Here is a 20,902-nt window from a genome sequence, read left to right as displayed (position 1 = left end):
AGCAGTGACCTAAGGTAGCTGCAGAGGTGCTGCCAGTGGCAGCTGCACGGCCCCTTCCCAACACTTCAGAGCTGGATGAAAATGAGGAAAAATTAGGAAGGAGCTGTCTTCTCAGCCTGGGCACTGGGAATAGGAAGGACATTCACTGCCAACCAACATATCAAAGTGCAGCACATCTATGTGACAAATCTCTTCCGTGTTTAAGATGCCTCCTAAATATGCACCTAATCAAAAATTAACTTGGTGGCTTCATGATTATCAAAGAAACATTGTTAAAAGCCAGATCCAAACCGAAGGGCTGAAAAACCTATTCCAAATTATCCTTCTTCCAGATCATGTGCCAAGGGCTGAAGTGGGGTTGGAGCAAAAATACGAAAGCAAAAACGATTTGGAGTTGACACAGTGTATTGTGAATTACTTCTCAGCTTTTCTACATCTAAGAGAGCATGAAATGATCGGCCATACAGTGGAACAGTTTAATATACAATAGATTACAGAGCCGCAGGTAATACGCGTTGGATCTATATACACACAGAGCTTAATATTTCACAGATACAACTTTTTGCCATCTCGGTTTGTCCACAAAGCATTGGCAGAGTATTTACAGTGAGGCTGCTGCGAGGAAGCCCCGTCCCCCGTACAGCCCCGGGCGAGGCTGCCCCAGCAGGGGGTGTAAACAGAGCGGTTCTTTCTTTCTGCAAGGGAGGGAGAAGGTGGGAACACGGCCTGCGCTGGGCAGGAGGGAAAGGAACCAGAGATACCAGGAAAAAAAAAATGACCACTTAACCTGGAGACTTCAAAACACTTCAATTTGCCTTTTAAAATATTTTAACTGGAAACTGTTCTCAATTAATTTTCAATTTGTAATTCAATAATGTTTCAATGGCATTTTCAATTAATGCTTTCTATCCATCTGTATTTCTATCCATCCCCACTTGTGCTTATGCAAGGACAAGGAGTGCTGAAGCTCTGGGTCAGTGCTGAGGGAGCTTCTCAAGGAAGCAGGGGATGCTCAGCGGCGTGTGCTGGCTCCCAGGCCCACTCCTTGCCCTTGGCAAACCAAAGCCAACCCTGGTTTCAGCTGATTACTGCAAAAATAATCTCTCTCCAGCTGTTTGTAATCAGGTACCACCACCCTCGATGCCCAGTGATGGCTTTTACAGGGGGATCACTGTGTGGGTGTCACTGTGTGGACAGAGGGTGGGCAGATCCAACCCCAAACCCCAACCCCAACCCTTATCCCCAGCCCCAGCCGGTCGTGGTCGGACACAACGCTCTGATTCCCAGTGCAGGCTTCCAGTAACCAGCTGAAATTTGCTCCATGAGAAAATCAAACCAGCAGGCAGGAGGGAAGGTGCATTTACCCAGGTGTCCATGGCCTGGCTGCATGGAGCAGGCAGCAGCCCAGAGCAAACCTCCCCAGAGCTTGGGGACAGCTCGGCTGCTGGAGCTGCTGCTGCCCAGGCACCACTATGGGATCTACATGGCAGCTCCTTCACTGGGGCTGCCTCTAGGGGCACATCCAGCTCCTTCCCAATTGACCCCCTCCCTTTCCAATCATTTACATCCCTGCCTTGTCCCCCTCAGTGCTGAAAGGGCCAAAGGGTGAGAAAGGAGGAATCCGGCCCCCGCCACCAGCAAAGACAACATCTGATGCTAAGTTAAGAATACTGTTTCATGGAAAGAAAGAGCTTTCCTGAGCAATCCAACACCTAAAGCAATCCAGCTGACACTGGGCAGTGAGGTGACTTTCCTGACAGCACACGGAGCTGCTTGTTTACCTGTTCCTGGGGAACTGGGTGAGGGTGGCCAAGGTCCTTGTCATCTTTGGATACTGCTGCTGCCTCCCTGCAAACCAGAAACAATTGCCATCAAGCAGGAAAAATTCCCAAATACTCAGCACGACCTCAGAACTGTGTTTCTTGTCTCAGCAGAAAGTTGGAGTTGTTAAGGCTCTTGGCTTTAAAGAGTTTATTACTTTGGAAGTTTAAAGCTGTACTTGCAGTAGGGTGTAACAGGTCTCTGTCTCAGCATAGGTATTATGTTCTCTGTATCTCAGCATGGGCTCTGAAACCAGAAGCAATTAAATTGGGGAGAGGGTGACTGGTACCTGTGGCCTCCTGGAACATCTGCTGGTGCCAGTGGGACCATGCCAGTACCTATGCAGTGGCCAAACACTGGCTGAGGCAGTGACACAGCACAGCTGGCAGTGCTGCCACCTCCTCCTTTGGACATGATGGAGCGGTACATCCAGTACTGGAAATAAACCCTAAACACAGCTCTGGGCTCACCTGGAAAAGGCAAAGCTTCAGAGTCACTGAAGAGGCATTTCCCCTTGGGCACACCCACAGATGGACAACATGCTATGTGTCCTTCCCTGACTTGAGCTGTATCTCCAGCACAAATCGATACAGACCATCTTCAATTCCAAAGATGAAATGCACTAAGGTAGAAACAAGTGAAGACTTGAGTAACTGAGGGAGGAAAATAAGGAAAAACTTGAGAAAGTAACTTTGATTCATCTGAAGGAGGATTTGAGAATTGATGGCCAAATCAGGGACATGCAAGTGGTGGCACTGGCTTATACCACATATCCAGCAATGAGCTGGATGACAAATTGGTCAGAGCATCACCCATAAGAGTGGGAACTTAAAACTTGTACCAACTGTTCCCAGCCAGGACCTTCTCTGCAGTTCAATTCAGTGAACAGTGCAATTTCTGGACATTAAAATCCATTACAGGCATGGAGATGTCCCAAGGGCTGGAGCCAGGCTGGGAGAGCTGGGGGTGCTCACCTGGAGAGGAGAAGGCTCCAGGGAGAGCTCAGAGCCCCTTGCAGGGCCTGAGGGGCTCCAGGAGAGCTGGAGAGGGACTGGGGACAGGACACAGGGAATGGCTTCCCACTGCCAGAGGACAGGGATGGACGGGATATTGGGAAGGAATTGTTCCCTGGGAGGGTGGGCAGGCCCTGGTACAGGGTGCCCAGAGCAGCTGTGGCTGCCCCTGGATCCCTGGCAGTGCCCAAGGCCAGGTTGGACATTGGGGCATAGAGCTGCCTGGGACAGTGGAAGGAGTCCCTGCCCATGGCAGGGGTGGAGCAAGATGAGCTTTAAGGTCCCTTCCAATCCAAACCATTCTGGGATCCTGTGCAATTGCTGCAGTGAGCCAGAGAAGAGGGAGAGAGAATGGAGCACACCAAGGCTGGGACAGGAGGTGCTGACAGTGGCCTCAGGGCCATTCCAGAAGTGTACAACACCAAGGGCTGCTGCCTCAGACACCGATGTCCAGTGGGGGACAGCTCCCGAGGAGGATGTTGAGCTCCACCCCTGAGCAGGTGAGTGGGAAGACGCTGAGCACCTGCCTCCAGCTCCTGGCCAGCCTCGGGCTGGGCAGCTGGGTTAGGGCAGCACATGTTCAGCAGCTACAATAAGGGACCAGGAAAAAAAAAGCTTTAAATATCTTCCACCAATCTGTTTTGTCCAAACTAATCTTCTTTCTCCCAAGCCAATATTGACTCCCAAAGGCAAGGAGCAAACAGTTCTGTACATGTTGTACAGCCCAGCCCCTTATCAGGGCTGAGACAGAAGTTCAGTTCACATCAGAAAGACTTGAAAGAGATTTTATAAAAAATGTGTGTGGTTTTTTTTTTTTCTACCAGAGCTTTACCGTGTGTCTGCAAAGCACCTCAAACCTCCTTCCCATGGCACCCTCAAACTGCACCACTGTCAAGACACGACACACCACCCGTTTTATCTTCTCCTTTAACCACTACAGAGCCTGTTGTTTCATTTTAAACAAACTTTTTAAATAAAACAAATGCAATAAGCTCCTGCTGTCTGACTTCCACCAATAAAACTCTGTACGAGTTCAGAGGGTGGTGTTAATGCAGATTTTAATAAAATTAGCCCATTTTAAGGCTCTCTGGTTCCCCAGTCACAGAAAACAAGAACAGCTTGGGAAGCTGAGGCTCTGCTTGACGCTTGAGACACCTTCCTGAACAGCACTCCTGGACAGACAGATCAGCCCTTGAAACAAGCCAGCAGCTCGTCCCACATTCCCTTCTCCTTGTCTCCCCAGTTCCAGACCTGGAAGCACTTTACCATATGGAGCCAAAGCATGACACTGAGTCCTGCCTACAGCTCTGAACTGAGCCACCTTCACACCATGGCAGCACTCAGACAGCTCCAGGGCCTGCAGGAATTGGTGAGTAATGGTTACTAATTCCAACTTTTTTATAGGATTTTGCAGAATCCCACTGCCACTGCCTGCACAGTTCAGTCTCAGCAACAGCAAAGAGCAATTTAAGTTTTACCCCAGGAAACAAACCAAGGACTGCTACAGCCTGCAGAGAGAACTCAAAAGGAGAAAAACATTGGAGCAAATGACTTTGCTGCCCAAATCAATGTTCTACAAGCAGCCAGTCAAGTCTCAGGAGTACTCTGAGACTTCAGCTGGCTTTTCACAGCTGCCCAGGCATTGAGATGGCAGTGCCATGGCCCTGGGTCATCCCTGCACTTCCACCTTGACTGTTCCCACATGCAAATCATTCTGTTCTTACAGTCAAACCACCCCTCTGGCATTTCCAGCAACTGGAAAAATCACATCAATAAATAACAACTGCATTTTAAAATTTAATTCTTAAATTTAACTGCAGGGACATGCCTCTTCTGTATCTTCTGTCACCACCATGAGGAGGAAACTGCAGCTGTGACTGGGCAAAATAGACCAAGGCATCAAAGCAAACACAATCTCCCCTTTCCTCAGGACACAGGGAGGCACCAGCAGCGACAGCAGCACCCGGAGCTGTGAGCTCTGCTCAGGTTCTGCCATGCAATGAGGAAGACACATTGAGGAACACAAAGTGCTTCATCTTTGTGTTCCCAAAGGTGAGGAGAGAGAGGCAACAGCCACCTGTGTGTCCCATCCAGATGGAGAAAACGAGACCACAGCACGGAAGAAAGGAGAAAACAAATTTTTAAATTTAGCAGAACCTCTCCAAGCCAAGGTGCAGATTTAAACAGCCAAAGGCATTACAGCCAACCTCAGGCACCTTCAGCCTCTTGAGATGTTGTGATGTGAATTAACTGCTCCCTTGCAACACCTTTTGCTGTATTCAGACTGAAAGTTTTAGAAACAGGTCAGAGTTAGCAATTTTTAAATACCAGAAACCCTAAAAACTTGGCCTTTTACTCAGGAATAAACTCTTTAGCTAAAGCTGCTATGGGTACAGGGAGCTCCTTTCAGTTTTGTTCTGGGCACCTCCTTTATGTGTTTTAGCCCTAAAAGAAAAGTATCCAAATACCTATGTTTTGTGAAAAGCCCTTGGGGAACCCACCCTTTCTTCTCCTCATTTTGTCACTCCTGGGACACAGCAGAAGCTGCAGCCAGGCTGTGGCACTGTCCCACTCTGCTTGCAGTGCTCACGTTACCTCCAGCAAAGGGGAATGGCCCCAAATGTTGGGAAGTAACAGTAAATCTGTCCTTCTCAAAATCCTGATACCAGAAGTGAATCAATGGGAATGTAATTTACCTGGTTCTCACAGAGAAATCTCTCACAGGAGCAGCAGGGAGGAAAAAGCATGTTGGTGTGTTAGCAGCAGATTAAGACCTCACTGACAGTATTCTGTGCACTCCTTGTCACTCTGCACCCCAGAGCAGATGCTGCAAGTGGCAGAAGGCAACACGGGGCTCACAAATACTCAGCAATCTCCCCAATCCCCTTCTCTGGACCATTTTTAAATCACTGCCATTAAACCACCCTAAAGATTGGAAGCACAGCCACGCATGGATTGTCCATGTGGAATAAACCCCTGGGGATCCAGCCAACCCCCCACGTTCACTGACAGCACTGCTGGCACCAACAGCACACACACCACAGGCATTTTAATGGAGTGAACTTTGCCTGTGGCCTCCCACCAGCACACGTGTCAGGAATTCTGCAGCACAGCCACACAACACTGCTCGAAACGCCTCCAGAGTCATTTTTGTGTCAGGATAAATCTTCAAAAGCGTAAGGGGAGGTGTGAAGGTTCAGCTCACACTGCTTTACAACACAAACAGGTATCTCCTTGCACCTGGAAAATCTTACACTCCAAACCACCCATTGAGAACTGAATTTCTTGATTTGGTTACTAAACTGCATTGAAGAGATTTAACCCCTGGCAGCCCCAGCTATGGAATTCTTGCTGCTGTTCTGGCAATGAGCAAACAGGGCACCACGGGTCACCCAGCAGGAGTTTTTTCCCAATCCAGAGTTAAGGCAGAATACCATCATTGGCAGTTCCCAGAGCAGACAACAGCCCTTGATTTCTGAGCTCACCAGTGCTGCTGTCCTCAGTGCCTTTATTCGCTTAGTGCCAACAGAGAGGCCCTGGTAGGTTTGGAGTTTGGTATTTGGATGTTCCCATAAACCCAACGATACTCCCACAGCCCCACATCACAGCAGCACAGGAGCCCTGTGCACTTTATAGGCTGAAGGGGAAGGATTCTGCATCCTGAACAATGAAGAGGAAGGTGGTCGGGGTCTGGGGTCCCATTCCAGCACCTTCTCCTTTTGGGTTTAACCACAGGTTGCCAACCCCTCCTGGTGCAGGGCTGGGGCTGGGGGAGGTTTGGTTATTGTGCAGCGTCTCAAGGAAACAGCACGTCCTGACTGAGCTCTGCCCTGGCACACAGCTGAGCAGGGAGAGAGCAAGGATGGCAGGGTCTATAAAACTGGGAGAAAGAGGTGACAGGGAGAAAGGCTGGAATGACTCTAAGGTAATAACATAACACTGGAAGGTATGTAAACAATTCTGGATCATGTTAGCTCCTTGATTGTAGGAAAAGGAATACTGACACACCTTAACTGAACCAAGAACCCTAATGGGTTCTTGAAGAAGAAAACCCCAATGGTTTCAGGTACACATTCTTCATATGCAAGAGGTATTTGCAGAATTACTACCTGAAAGTTGGAAGTGCAACCCACTGTGGGGAGGGGGAAGTTGTAACCTAGGGAGTAGGAAGCTGCTAGAAAATTCTGCCCTCAAAACCACCTCCCATTGCTGCTCATGGGAACAGCCTCCAAACAGGAACAGCATCTGTGGCACAGGCATCTGGGGGTGAGGATCCCCTGGTTTGCTGTGTGCTGGCAGATTGAGCGAAGAAGATTAATTCTGAGCAGCTTTCCCATCAAATGGAATACTGACATGCATGAACAGCAGCTTTGCAGGACCTGTGCACAGAGTTCTGTTCAACTGAGATCCAGAAATCCCAGAGACTCACATCTGAGAAAGGCTTCACGGGCTCCATGCCGACTGTGGAGTGGAGATGGATCTCCACCAGCTGAACAGGAACCCCACAAGGGATATATTTATTAGTCATACCCCAAAATCACATGGGGATGAGAGGAAGAATCAATACATTCTGACTCGAGTTCAGATGAAAAAAGCCCCCAGCTTCCATCAGCAGCTAGTGCAGCACCACCTTTCCCCAGCTCTTCCCTGGCTGATCAGCTTGTTTTGGGAATAAAAATACTTTCACTTTATTTGGTGTCAGAGCGAGTTGGCTGAACTAGAACAGTTGAATGGTCAATATGATCCCCAGCAGGCCATCAAATGCCAGAGAGGGAGGTGGTGGAAGCATGCAGAAGGCAGACTGGCACAGCCTAAGCCCCCAGTCCCATAGCTCCCCCCGTGCAAGCAGCTCCTGGGCTCCCGCAGGCCTCTGCTCCCAGGGACCTGCACAGAGCTGTCCACAGGACTGGGAAATGATTGTGCTTCTCAGCTCACTACAAGGACTCTTTTCCCTATTCCTGCTTTCAGCAGCAGGAAGGGAGCGTTCTAATTTCTTCCCTGCTGCAAAAGAACTTGTGTGTGTGTAAAAATCCTGAAAAATATTGTGCAGCACCATTGGTTCAGTCCAGAGGGAAGCTGGGATATTCGACTGTGTTTGGTGGCTTCCCAAGTGCCACCAGCTTGGAACCAAATATTGCCTAAGGTAACATCCTCACAGTGGTTGGTAGTTCAAAGAGGCTCAAACACTGTCTTATTACTCCCGTTAAACCCACAAACAATTCATCTCTCCCGGTCCCTTCCACACGCGCAAATTCCCAAACAAAATAAAAAAAAACCCAAAAAAACCAAACAGGAATAAAATAAATAAATAAATAAAGGCATTCCCAAAACATTTATTTCGCTTCTCTCTTTCTCTCTCTCCAATCAGCTCAGAGACACCGACGTCACCTACCTTCGCCCACTGAGCTGCGTACGGAGCCGGGAGCCCTGAACTGCAGCACTCCCGTGGTCTCTCCTGCTTCTGGAAACCTGTCCCCAGAGCTGGCACTGTCCCAACCCTCCTTCCATTCCCACGGATCAGTAACTCATTGGCTATATGGAAAAGAAGTTATCCAAAGCACACGATGGCACATGGAGGCTGCAGAAAGCATCGGGAAAGGAGAACAGAACGACAGCAGCTGTTCCTCCTGCCCTAACTAAAGGCTGAGCCACGGCACAACTCCCCCTCCAGCCCGACCCAAAGGGTGTCACCCCTCGCCCAGACATTCTTGTGGTGCATTACTGGCACTTTATAGCAGTCTCATATGGTAGATACATGCACATGTCTGTGTGTTACATACAAAAGGTCTGATAACAGTAAAACATTGTTCCGAGAGATATAAAAAACCCAAGGAGTTGCATTAGCCAAAAAAAGTGTTTTGTGAGAAACAACAATAAAAATGATATAACCACAGCTTTTCTTTTCTTTAAAATTAGATAAATACCCAAAGCTATGATTTCACTTGGGGCCTCTGTACCTTGACAGGGAGTCCAATGGAGTATATCTGAAGGCACTTAATATCCTCTACTCAGCTGTAAGATGGTTGCACAGGGAGCTGGGGAGCTTGGGATGTGGTTTGGGGCATGGAGGAGAGAGATGGATGAAAACAAGCCCTGAAGAGCCATGATCCACACAGCCCCAGGTGCCGAAATGAACACAAACGTACAACCCAGGTGTGGAGAAGGTCTCTCTTGGAAAAGAAAACTGCCAATTGCAAAAGTCTGTGTGTTTCTATGGACAGAGCACTTCATGCAACTCTGACAGTTCATCATACACTCTTAGAGATATTTAGCTTTGTCAGTTCATTGACCTCCTCAGTCCCCATTTCCTCACAGTCATCCTTTTCCACGGCTTTGCCAAACCGGCACCTCTCCTCTGCCTTCGCCGTGTCTTTCTGGAGCTTCTTGGCGGAAGGAAGGATGTCCTTGGCTTCTGAGTTATCTGTGCCATGGGCTATCTTATCAGAATTCTGTACAGAAGGCACCAGGTTGGCAATCTCATCCGTCGGAGACCGCCCAATGCTGCCATCCACTTGAACCCGAATGTCTGGAGATATGGACAACTGGTGATGTGGCACGATCCCGTTGTCCATGCACTTGGGGTAAAGGTAGGTCTTCATCTGACCCTTCCCCTTCACATTGACCGTCCCCCTGTAGTCAAAGTCATACCCCATCTTGTTGAGGATGCGGTAGCTCTCCTCACTCACCTGGATGCGGCACTCGACGCCGGTGGTGTCCATCCTGCTCGCGATGTTCACGGTGTCCCCCCAGATGTCATACAACAGCTTGGTGGTGCCGATGACCCCGGCTGTGAGGGGGCCGTGGTTAAAGCCGATCCGGAGTTTGAAGTTAAACCACAGCATGTTGTTGTTGAAGTCGTCCACCACCCGCATCATTTCTTTGGCAAATTCAAAAAGGGTCTGCAGGTGCCCGTGGGGATGGCTGCTGTCCTGGCACTGCGAGGTGTTCAGCCCCGACGCCGCCATGTAGGTGGCCCCGATGGTTTTGATCTTCTCGATGCTGCTGTAGTGGGGTTTGCTCAGCAGCTCATCGAAGTCCCCGATGAGCTCGTTCAGGACTCGGTAACACTCCTTGCCACCCTCGTAGTTCTCCTCGTAGAACTCGCTGAAGTTCACGATGCTGGCAAAGATCACCCCGCCGCTGTCGTGGTTTTTGGAATAGCTCTGGGACACCTTCAGCTGCTCGGCCACGTGGTACGGGATGATATTCCTCAGCAGCCAGTCAGCCTGATCCCTCATGCTCTGGATCTTGGTGCGGTGCAGGTCGGCCTCCACGTCCCCGTGGTAGTGCAGCCGGTAACTGACCTCGAACTCGCGGTTCAGGAACCAGACCAGCAGGAGCAGCAGGAAGGACACCAGAACCACCTCCTGGCCGATCAGCTCCGCCGGCCGCTTGGCGTCGCTCGGCACCGAGCTGTTGCACGGGCTCTTTCTGGAGCTGCACAAAGGGGAGAACACACAAGGTGCATTTTAACTTAGGGCATTGCCATCCCTGCTCCACAGTTAGAAATGCTGGAGAAGGAAGTGTGGGAAGCACAGTTGCATACTAAATTATAAAATATCAGCTGAGAACTTCATCTGCTCTTGAAGAAATGCCAAAGAATTAATTTAATTCTTAAACTCACCAAGTACTTACTTAAACCCACCAAGTATTTCTTTATCATCATGTTCAGTGGCACAGCCCAATCCTGTTTTAAGGACTTCACCAAGGAAACATTATCAGTGTATCTAAATATACAACTAAAACCACTGGATGTAAATATGTACCTGTGCGTGTGTTTAGGTATCTGAGTGCACTGAATGTCTGTACGTGGGGGTGTCTGTGAGTTTTGTGGAATTTAACTGGTTTTGTCTTTTTTATTACCTCCAATATTCACAACCAGCTGCTTTATACTCCTGTGCCTTTCCCTTGTGTCCTCACCAAGGACCAGGAACCTTTGCTGTGTGCCTTTAATGCTACACACGAAGGGTTTGGGAGAAGATAACCCTGTAAAAGACACATCATGGAGAACCCCTGTGGCAGGGGGTTAGAACTTCATGAGCTTTAAGGTCCTTCTGAGCCAACCCAGTCTGGGGTTCTATCAACTGCATGGAAGTGGGGAACATGGCTGTGCTGACATCTTTTCTATGATAAAACCACTTCAGCTTTTCATGGCAGAGACAGAAAGTTTCTCCAAGTGCCAAGATTACATAAAATAATCAAGAATTCCTGTCTGCCATAGATTGGGAGCAATATTTTAGATCCTTTTGACAGTTCACTGCCTGCCTGTGCAGATTATGAGGCGCTGATGGAGCATCTGCCAGTGCCAAACCACCCTGAACGAGGAGACATCTGCACTCTCCAATCTCAACTTTCTGCAGAGATGCAAAGGCTCAAATTGAATCTGAGAAGGCCCCACCTATGCAATCCCAGAAGCGAAGGCTGAACGCAGACAGCTTGGCACACAGTCATTTCTGCAGGGATCCAACTGCATTTTTTGGATAAAATTATGCCAAAGCTTGAGATTTGATATGAGCAGACATGCACTGAAGTTTTTCAAGTCAAGAGATGGTTTGAAAAGGGAAAGCATCACATCAACCTTTCTCCTGGAGAACCAGAAAGGAATCCATACTCAGCACCTGCCTGCATTTCTCTGGGAAGGCAGGAAGGGATTAAAACTCAGCACAACTGGAGCAACAGCTCAAGAGAAGGCTGAATTTGTTACTGTAACATATGAAAACATTCCTGAGTTAATTTTGTTGCTTCATGTCCATGGGGGACAGGCTTCCAGTTTGGATATATTTCAGAACTGAACTTTATTACAGGCACAGGTTTTTTTTTCTGAGTTGCATTCTCAAATACTTGATTGACAGGAAAGTGTGATGAAACAAAACCACAGCACAGCTGTGAGACAGACGAACGTGCCCCATATCCCAAAACATTTCTCTGTGCCATAGTCTTTGTATCTGTTCCCTTTTTTACAGAAATCCTACGGGGAAAAAAGGCTTCTGGTGAGTGAAATATTTACAATACAGAGCGTGCAGGTTGAATTTCAGACAAAGGTAGGACAGATTACACTGAAAATTACTTCTTTTGTTTTCTACCATAAATATACTTCTCCCAGGAGAAGTGAATGTGTATTCATCTTACTCCCTCTTCAGAAGGGGACCATGAAAGGAGATGTCCCAACTCAAAGTAGAGCTCCAACATCAGGTTCCTGTAATTGCTGCACCAAGACACTTCTTCCTCCCAGATTCTCAACAGAACCTCTGTTAGGAACCTGTTTATTTCCTCCCTTGAAAGACAAGACAGAGACAAAGACAAAGCCCTGGTTTAGAGGTGGCCTTGGCTGGGTTAATGGTTGGACTCGATGATTCTTGCTGGTCCCTTTTATTCTATGATCTCCTGATCCTGGAGGTCTTTTCCAGCCCAAATGATTCCATAATTAATGACTAGAAGGGAACAATTCCTGAAATACAATTCCTGCTACCTATTTTGGAGGTGACAAAATGCCCTCCTGGCTTGATGGGCTTATAAAACAAAGTGATGCAGGTTAAGAGAAAGTATCTTGGAAAATAAGAAGAGGTGGGGGAAAGTGAGGAAGGAATCTGGATTAAGGAGCACAATTCAGGCTCTTCTCTGAATCTAAGTTCATTATTTCTCACACCTTGTGGGCAGAGATCTGTGAAAGGATCTGAGCAATGACTGTTATTGAGAGTAGGAGTTTGATCCAGATAATCCCCTCTAATATCAGACATTCTTGCCACAGGGATTTATTTAAGCCATTAAAGGTTTTTTATTTACAGTTTGCTGTACAAAACACTCTCTAAGCACTTTAACTCCTCTGCACTGAATGAGGCAAGCACCACAAAGGTTCTGTCAGGAGCAGTGGAAGGCAGGATCTGCCTTCAGGGAAGGAGCTGCTGCCTCCCATTCCCACCCCTGGAGCTCTCCATGATCTGCTCAGTGTGGCCTGACCTCGCTGGCCACGTGGGCTCCAGCCCTGAGATCTGCATGTGCAGGGAGTGACTCACTGTGCACTGACCTCCTTCCATTCACGGGGAATGGGGTGGGATCCCTTCTCCAGAGCAGGCAATTTTATCCCATTGTGCATCAGCATGGAAAGCCCTGATTCCAGCCTGAAGGAGAGAGCAACTGCATCATCCTCATCTGGAAATCCAGCCTGTGGATGTTGCAGTGACCAGGATACAGGATCTACAGGGCTGTAAATCACCTAAATCACCTCCCCAGGCAGCAGCCATGACCTGGAGTCACCCTTTGGAATGAAAAGAAGAAAAACTCCCCCACACCTCCAATAGGAAGGATCAACCCCATTGCCCAATCTTTCTCAATTCTACTTTTTATGAGGTGCTGCAGCAGAAAACTGATTTTAAAAATCATTCAAATTGAAATCTTGAGCTGACAATGTTTCTTTAACTCGAACTGGTGAAATGCTGCCTGGCACAGCCCCCTCACTATTAACTTGGCACCTTCATCCAGGCTGTGAACATGGAACAAGTGAGACTCCAGAGATAGAATCTCCTTTGGCTTGATCACAAATCATAAAGATAATGGCTTTCCACTGAAAGAGCTTTCTGGAAAGCCAGTTTGCTTCTGAGCCAGTAACCCCTGTTTGGATTTGGATATCTTGCTATGTTGAAAGAGGATGCCTCTGCCTGCTAAATCTGAGAGAGGAATGCAAGGGAGGAAAGGTGTGGAAAAGGGGATCAAACTGCTGCTGTCCATGAAAAACGTGCAATGGATGCCTATAAACCCTGCCCTACAACCAGGTGACTGCAGTCTCCACTCAAGTGGCCAACTGCTGCCCCCCCTTGAGCAGCCACACTGGAAAGTGGCACATCCCACCTGCTCTGAGGTGAGGAAGGAATGAAAATGAGAAAAGTTTCCTGCTTCAGAGACAAAGTTCATGGTCATATCCTTTGGGCTGAAGAACTGGGCTGCTGGAAAACAAGGCAAGCTCCACATTTTTATTTACAGACAGTCCAGAGGTGAACTCTGTGCTAAGGCTTCATTACCATTACTATTATTACTGTCTCTCTTCCCAGGCAACATTAATATTATCTCTATTCTTGATCAAGGAAAGGGAACAACCTCATTACAGGCAACACACAACCTTGTCTAGCCCTCTTAGAACATGGGAAAACTTTAGTGCTGAGTGGGGTAAGCAAGGAACCTGATTTATGCAATTTTGGCAGAAAGGTGCAGCAAAAAAATTTGTTAGGCTAAGAGAGTTTCACCTTTTATTAGTCCATTACGAGAAAAAAGGGGAAATTCTGTACTCTAGAAATGTGGTATACAACAATATACAGCATAAGAGCCCTGAAGAAAGAAGCTGAATTCTGTTTAATGGCAGAAGCAGAATAGGATTAACTCCCAGTTCTCTCTTTTAACCTCCAGTACTTGTTAATGTCCAAGTTTGGGCAGGGTCAGGCCAGGGGAGCTGGACTGAAGGGTAGTGCTGAGCAGAATTAGCACATGGGTCTCTTCCTCAGCTGAAGTAGCACAGACCATATCCTAATAAAAAGTGAAAAATGAAGTTTAGAAATGTTTAACAGGTGACATATCTTGGTGGTCACTGCCTTACTTGGCCTTTAGATCACAAGCCAAGCCTTGTAAAGGAGGCAAAGCCCCACTCCACAGCTGCTCACCAGAGACACCTCCATGGTTTGGTCCTCAGCAGCTCTCACCTTCACCTGTCATCAGTTAGAAGGTACATATTTAAGGAAGAAAAATATCTGCAGGAAAACAATGCTTGACAGGTGATCTTTCCACAGATTTCTGTCACTGAGGGGAAGACCCAGTTGTCAAAGATTTAAGGCAGGATGAATTATTGATCAGTGATTAGCAGCTGGCCAGGAGCCTGCTGAGCTGCTGGGGAAGAGGTTTGTAATTCTGAGGAGCACAAAAGCTTCACAAACAAAACCAGGCATCCAAACACTAAGGATCCAAACTAAGGCTGATCCTAAGACACCACTGGAGTGATCAGCACACTGAAGTTTACAAAAAAAAAAAAAAAAAGGAAAAAGAAAAAAGCCCCCTCTATTATTTTGGCTTTATGTTTCCATTCTGGATTCAAGGAAGTGGAATTCAAAGAACTTTCATGAATCAAAACCAGGAAAAAGGAAAACCCATCTCAGAAAAGCCAGAGCCCCCCCAAACCCCAAGACTGCAGTAAGTGCTGAGTTCTTGGTGAAGAGATACCCAAAGAAACACTCATCCCTCTGTACTAAACCCCACGTGTTTTCTAAACTACCACAGCATTTGTGGAGATGAGAATTATTAGAAAGGAATTTTGTTTTGACACATCGTCCCAGGAAAAGGAACATGCTCCTGAAAACCCATTTTAGATGCATTCCCAAAGTCACACATCCACATCAATCAAACCCAGCATGGCCCAAATATTGTCCCCAATTTTTCAATGAGCAAACACAGACTTGTCTAAAACCAAAGACCAGTAAAAACACTTCAAATGGTATTGCAAAAACTTGCAATAAACCCATGAGAAACTCAACACTGAAATCACCAGAGTGAATCTTTAACACACTTATTTTAAGGGGCCATTAATTACCCAGGAAGGGATTTTTGTTTGCTTTGAAAGGCTGCAGGCTAAAATTTCCTTTGCTCTCAGTTTTATGACTCCCTGCCCTGCCCAGGCCAGGTGACAGCCAGGCCCAGACTGTCCCATCCCATCCTGGGAAGGCAGCTGGCTGCACATCCAGCTTTTCCAGAGGAAGCTCCTCCACACCAGGGAATTCTCACCTGCCCAGCTGTGAGAGCATTCAACTCACACTGCTTCTGAATGGTGCAAATCAGCCAAGGAAATCAAATAAACAGCTCGTGGTGGACAGATAATGCTCTAAAAACTGCTGCTACTGGAAAAACAGATGCTGTTTTAAATAGCTCCTCCATAGTTCTATTTCCTAGAAATCCAATTTAAGGAGAAAATATCATTACACAACTCTGTGACTGCAGCACCAGCCCTGATGAGTTTTGGTCATACCCAAGTAATCTGTAAAGGAAATTACACGAAGAGCTTAAACACAACTTGCTGAACCAATTTGTTGAATTCCCAAGTTATTACTGTGGATGTAAAGTTTTGCTACATGTAATTCACTGAAAATGTTTCTATCCCTAAACATAAAGATGGTAATTTTATATAAAGCTTACCTAAAGTTCTGTGCCAAATCTAGATGAGGAGCTTCCATGGAGCTGAAATGAAAAAAGCATTGATTTCAGAGGGAAAGCTAAAGCAATAAACAAACCATCCTGCAGCATTCCAGACAGAATTTTCATCTTCTCTATTGCACAGACCAGTAACTGCACTGCAGGCCTGATCAGCTGCACACAAACTTTGTCTGAACATGACTTATCTGCTTGGAAGAGGGAACCAGCCAGAGCTGCAAATCCCTGTAAAGGGAAACTGGAACTTTGTAATGCCTGGAACAAGTAATTGTTAAACAATCCCATCTTACCTGGAAAACAGGGAAAAGCAATCCCAGAACTCTAAGACTCCGTTACGCCTTCATCTTACGCGAGCACACAGCACAAATATTTTAAAAATAAAACACAGAGAGACAAAGCCCAACATCTTCAAACAAAAACCAAAACCAAAAACCCCCCAAACCAAAACCAACAAACCAAACAAACAAACCAACCAAACCACCCAAACCCAAAAATCCTCCCAAATCCCCAAAATCCTAACAAACACAGAACCCGTGTTTTAAGATGCCATTAGGGAAAATAAGTGATTCAAGAACTTTTCTGATTTATTTGAATTACAATTTCTATACTGCAATCAAGTAGCAAGAGAGTATCAAACTCTCAGGATTGGTTACAACTGGAAAAGGAAGTAAAACTACAGAATGGATCTGTCTGTGGTGCAGACAGGGCTGCAACTGCCACGGTGACAAAAAATATTACCAGAATCATGGTAAGAGACAAACAAAAAGATGATTATTAACAAACTGAAGTAATGAGTTTCACTAACTAAACCTGTGTGACTTTTGTTCAGGATCAATTCTATAAATCACCTTTTCAGACCTGCAGTTGAACAGCTCTATTACTTGAAATATTTATTTTTGAGGGATGAAATAACAACATATTCCAGGATTTCTGAACCTTGCCCATTAATGGTCACTGTTGTTCACACCACAGGTGGAAATACACCATCATTAGTAACATTTATTAAGATAATGGTGTTTCTTAACATTCACAGAGCCCCTTTAGCACTCAGCAACAGCTGATGCTGTGACCTGACACAACAGCAAGGTCTCCACCTCTCACCTTTGGAAAAGCCATTCCCAGTCCCTTAATAAAGTTGAAATGCAGGGAAAATCCCAGTTCTGTGTCTTTCTTTCTGCACAAAGTCTCAACACAGAGCTTGTCCAGGAGTGTATTCCATGACCCCCTTTCACCAGGCTCTGCCAGGAGCCCCCAGGGAGCTGCACGGGGGGAGGGAAGGAGCTCCAGGAACTTCTGCTGGGGGGAATCAGGGAAGAGCAACCAGGGAATCAAGAAATGGCATCAAGGGTCTGCTCTCCACTAATTCCCCTGGAAAACCAAACCTGGGGTTGAGTTTGGAGCCAGGTGGGGGTTGGGCTCTGCTCCCAAGGAACAAGTGACAGCACAAGAGGAAACAGCCTCAAGTTGTGCCAGGGAGGTTTGGATGGATATTAGGGAAAAAAATGTCTTAAGCAAAAGCCCTAGCACAGCTGTCCAGGGCAGGGCTGGAATACCCATCCCTGGGGGGATTTAGAAGTCCTGTGGATGTGGCACTTGGGGACATGGGGCAGTGCTGGGGGAACAGCTGAACTCGGTGGTCTCAGAGGGCTTTTCCATACTCAGGGATTCTGTGATTCCATGATTCTCAGTGAAGCTGTAGCTGGCCAGTGAAAGCCCCAGTGCTACAAAGGGAAAAGCCACAGGGAGAAAGTCTTTGTGACTGGGAGAGGGCCACTCAGTGCTGGGGGACAGATGATGTTCACTGGGATCCTGAGCCCAATGGGACAAATCCATGAGGAGACAAGGGAGGCTTCAGAACCAAACACTCCTTTCCTGCACTGAAGCTGGAGAGAACTCCCCTGCCCTCCTTGTCCAAGTCTTTTGCAGACAGACAAGAGAGGGATTTTTCTGTAGTCAATATGATTTAGAAATAATTTGTCAACTGACTCCAGATCCAGGATATTTTTTCCCCAGGACTTTCTCCCTTCAACCCTTACAGTCACCTCAAATCACAGATGTGAACAGTTGTAAGAGGTGACTTTTATTCTCCCTTTTTTTTTAAATACAAATTTGATCAAGATTAAGAGACAACTGAAGAAACTTAAAGAGGCAATTAAAGCTAAGTACTCACTAAAATATGTATCTGCAAACTCTTTTTGGCTTGTTTGGGTTTTTTTTTTTCATGTTTTTCACCTTATGATTCAGCAGGTCTCTGAAGGAGAGGAACTGACTGATTAAGGAGAAGACCTTGCTAAGTCCATCCCAAGGGAGGGTCTTAAGCCACTGAGAAGTGCAAGTTGATTATAAAATTTTGCCAATATGAGTAGAAGGCTGGAAAGACCTCCTTGACTCTCTTGGCAAGAAAACAGTAGGAGAACACTGCAAACAAATTCTCCTTGCATAAAATCATTTATCAGAGGAAAACTGGAAAAATTTAAGGTTATTGCACAGAAACTGCATTATCTTGATTCCTCTGGTTACTGTTCTGCAGAGTCCTCTGAAAAGGTAGGAAACTGAGAATGGAACTGGCTATTAGATCCCATTAGATCCCATTAAACCTAAGCACATGCCTTCCACACTGGAAAATGCATTGAGGAAGGAGGTGGAAGAAGAATATGTGATTCCTAAGGGCAAAAATAAATCCGGAGGGGTTTGGGGAGCAGTTGGGCACTCTGGCACCACCAAATACCTGGGAAATTCCTTAACAAAACAGATTTTCAAACTATGGTGAAAGGCAATTCTGTGGGTCTATAACTGTGTCCTAGAAACACATCAGGAAGCACAGAGTGTCACACAGAAGAGGGCCCCCTGAAATCCTTCAAAAAAATAAATAATGAAGAAATAAAATCATTAAGGTTGAGATGCTGGAGAAAGTCATGGCAGACAGCAAAATCCTGTGCACCAGCCCCTTGTTTCCCTGGGAGAAGCCCAGCTGTGCTCCCTGCAGCCACGAGTGAGGCTCACCTGGAGGGACACAAGGAGACGTAGAGCAGGATGAGCAGCACTGCTCCCACCACGGTTGCCAGCAGGGATCTCATCCAGGAGCTGAGCTGGCAGAAGTTACAGTACTGCACAATGGTGATGAGAATGGCACAACACATGAACATGGTGTACTGCAACAGAGAGAGAGAGGGGGGTTAACAGCTGCCCAGGGCCCTGGCACACAGCCACGCCAGGGAGAAAGGGTAATCCCGCCTGGATGACGGGCACAGGAAGCGATCCCACGTGAAGATGGACATCTTCCCTTCCAGCAGCAAGAAAACCTTTAGCACTGGTGGTTTGGCACTGCTTTCCCTGGATGGAGTTTTTTATCACACACCCGTTATTTCAGCGATGTCCAGAGCCTCCAGCTTACCTTGGTCAAAAGCTCAGTGCCTCTTCTCATCAAAACAAGGGAAAAAAAAGGCGAAAATTCATGGCAACCCCCTCTCCACTGCTGGGGTTAGATCCTGCCTGCTTTAAACTCAATATCGAAATTCCATGGCATTGGAAATGCAGAGTGCAATTTCACCCACCTGCCTGCTTTTAGAAACACTTCTCAGAGAACATTCTCACACTACCCTGTAACACCTGAGTCCAGGGAAGGAAGGATCTGCCTCAGTGACAAAAGGCAGCTTCAGTCACCGGCAACTCACACTTGGAACACGACCACTTGTGGCAATTTGAAAGGACAAGCTCATTATTTTCTGTTCCGAATGTCTCATCTCAAAACCCCTTTATCTCTCCACAACTTCACTGGATAAAGGAAAGGAAGTGCAGGACAGAGGCATTGCTCAGAGCACCTTTATTTCCCCAGGTACAAACTTACGGTGCTCAAAACTCTCAAGTGTGCCAGTGATGTGCCAATTTTGGTTTCCCAAGAATATTCATGACCATTCAAACTAAACTAGAGACTCCATACTTAGATTAAGGAGTTCTGGTCTAGCTCCATGCTGTGTTTTACAGCATGAAATGATCATTCTCTCCCTTTCTCTCTCCCTTTAGGTGTCCTGTGCAGTTGAAGCGCAGCCTCTGCAGCCTGGCAGTCCTGTGGCATAACAAACAAGCATGTGATCGAGAGCAGACACAGTGTATGGGAAAAATCCTTACATAATTCACCATTTTTAAACCACAAACAACAACTGTTGGTTTTTTAAATTACTTAAAAACAGATAAAAAGAATTTCAGAAGTGTCCATAAAAAACCCATAACTTAAACCTACTTTTTCCCCACCCCCATTTCAGGTCTCCCAAAGTGGCAGAGCACTGGTTCTCAATCCAAGTGATGCCCCAGCATGAAGCCAGCCTATAGAGGGTCAGGATGTGCTGGATTTTACTATGGATGCATGGCTTTGGAAAGTTTTTTTTCTTTTTTCATGGCTGTTTTTTTAATTGTTAAAAATTGTTAATTTTCATTTTAATTATTTTATATCCAGGGAGGGTATAAAATGCTATGAATAAAAAAAAAACTTTGCAAAACCATGTCATAGTAAAGGAGGACACTCACCTGACCCTCTATAGATTGACTCCATTTCCTAGAGCTCCACGAGTGTGGAAACAGTAGCACAAGCTGAGTTGGGACATGTCTTGGAGAGTGAGCCAACAGCCCTATGACTCTGGAGCACCTGCAAGAGGAAAGAAAGCAAAGTTCATTCTCAGTTTGGTGATGAAAATCACCATTTTACTGCTGCTGCTGAAGTGTTTTGACTCAACCTGACCTGCTGTATTGAGAACACACTCATAAAGTGGTTCTTCTGCTATTATCTGAAACGTTTGGAGAGATGATCAAGGATGGTGATGAACGGGATGGTATCAAAATCAATGGACAGATTTGAGAGATTTGAAGGTTTTCAGCTCCCTTCCCCTGAG

General features: G+C 46.5%; 1 protein-coding gene across 2 annotated transcripts in view; it reads right to left on the bottom strand.

Annotated features, from left to right (window-relative positions):
• Positions 1-387: 387 nt before the first annotated feature.
• ADCY9 (adenylate cyclase 9) overlaps positions 388-20,902 on the bottom strand; it is a 90,861-nt gene continuing 70,346 nt past the window's right edge. For both annotated transcript variants that reach the window (XM_053957259.1, XM_053957260.1), the window contains 3 exons: positions 19,020-19,168; positions 16,002-16,043; positions 388-10,271 (listed from right to left, as the gene is read on the bottom strand). In XM_053957259.1, the coding sequence (XP_053813234.1) occupies positions 9,083-10,271; positions 16,002-16,043; positions 19,020-19,168 (1,380 nt within the window). In that variant the 3' untranslated portion in view covers positions 388-9,082. The remainder of the gene's footprint in view (positions 10,272-16,001; positions 16,044-19,019; positions 19,169-20,902) is intronic.

The sequence above is a fragment of the Vidua chalybeata genome, chromosome 16 (genome assembly GCF_026979565.1).
Source record: "Vidua chalybeata isolate OUT-0048 chromosome 16, bVidCha1 merged haplotype, whole genome shotgun sequence".
NCBI classification, from domain to species: Eukaryota; Metazoa; Chordata; class Aves; order Passeriformes; family Viduidae; genus Vidua; species Vidua chalybeata.
The sequence above is the reverse complement of the archived record's forward strand: the minus strand, read 5'-3'. Positions and strand labels throughout refer to the sequence as shown.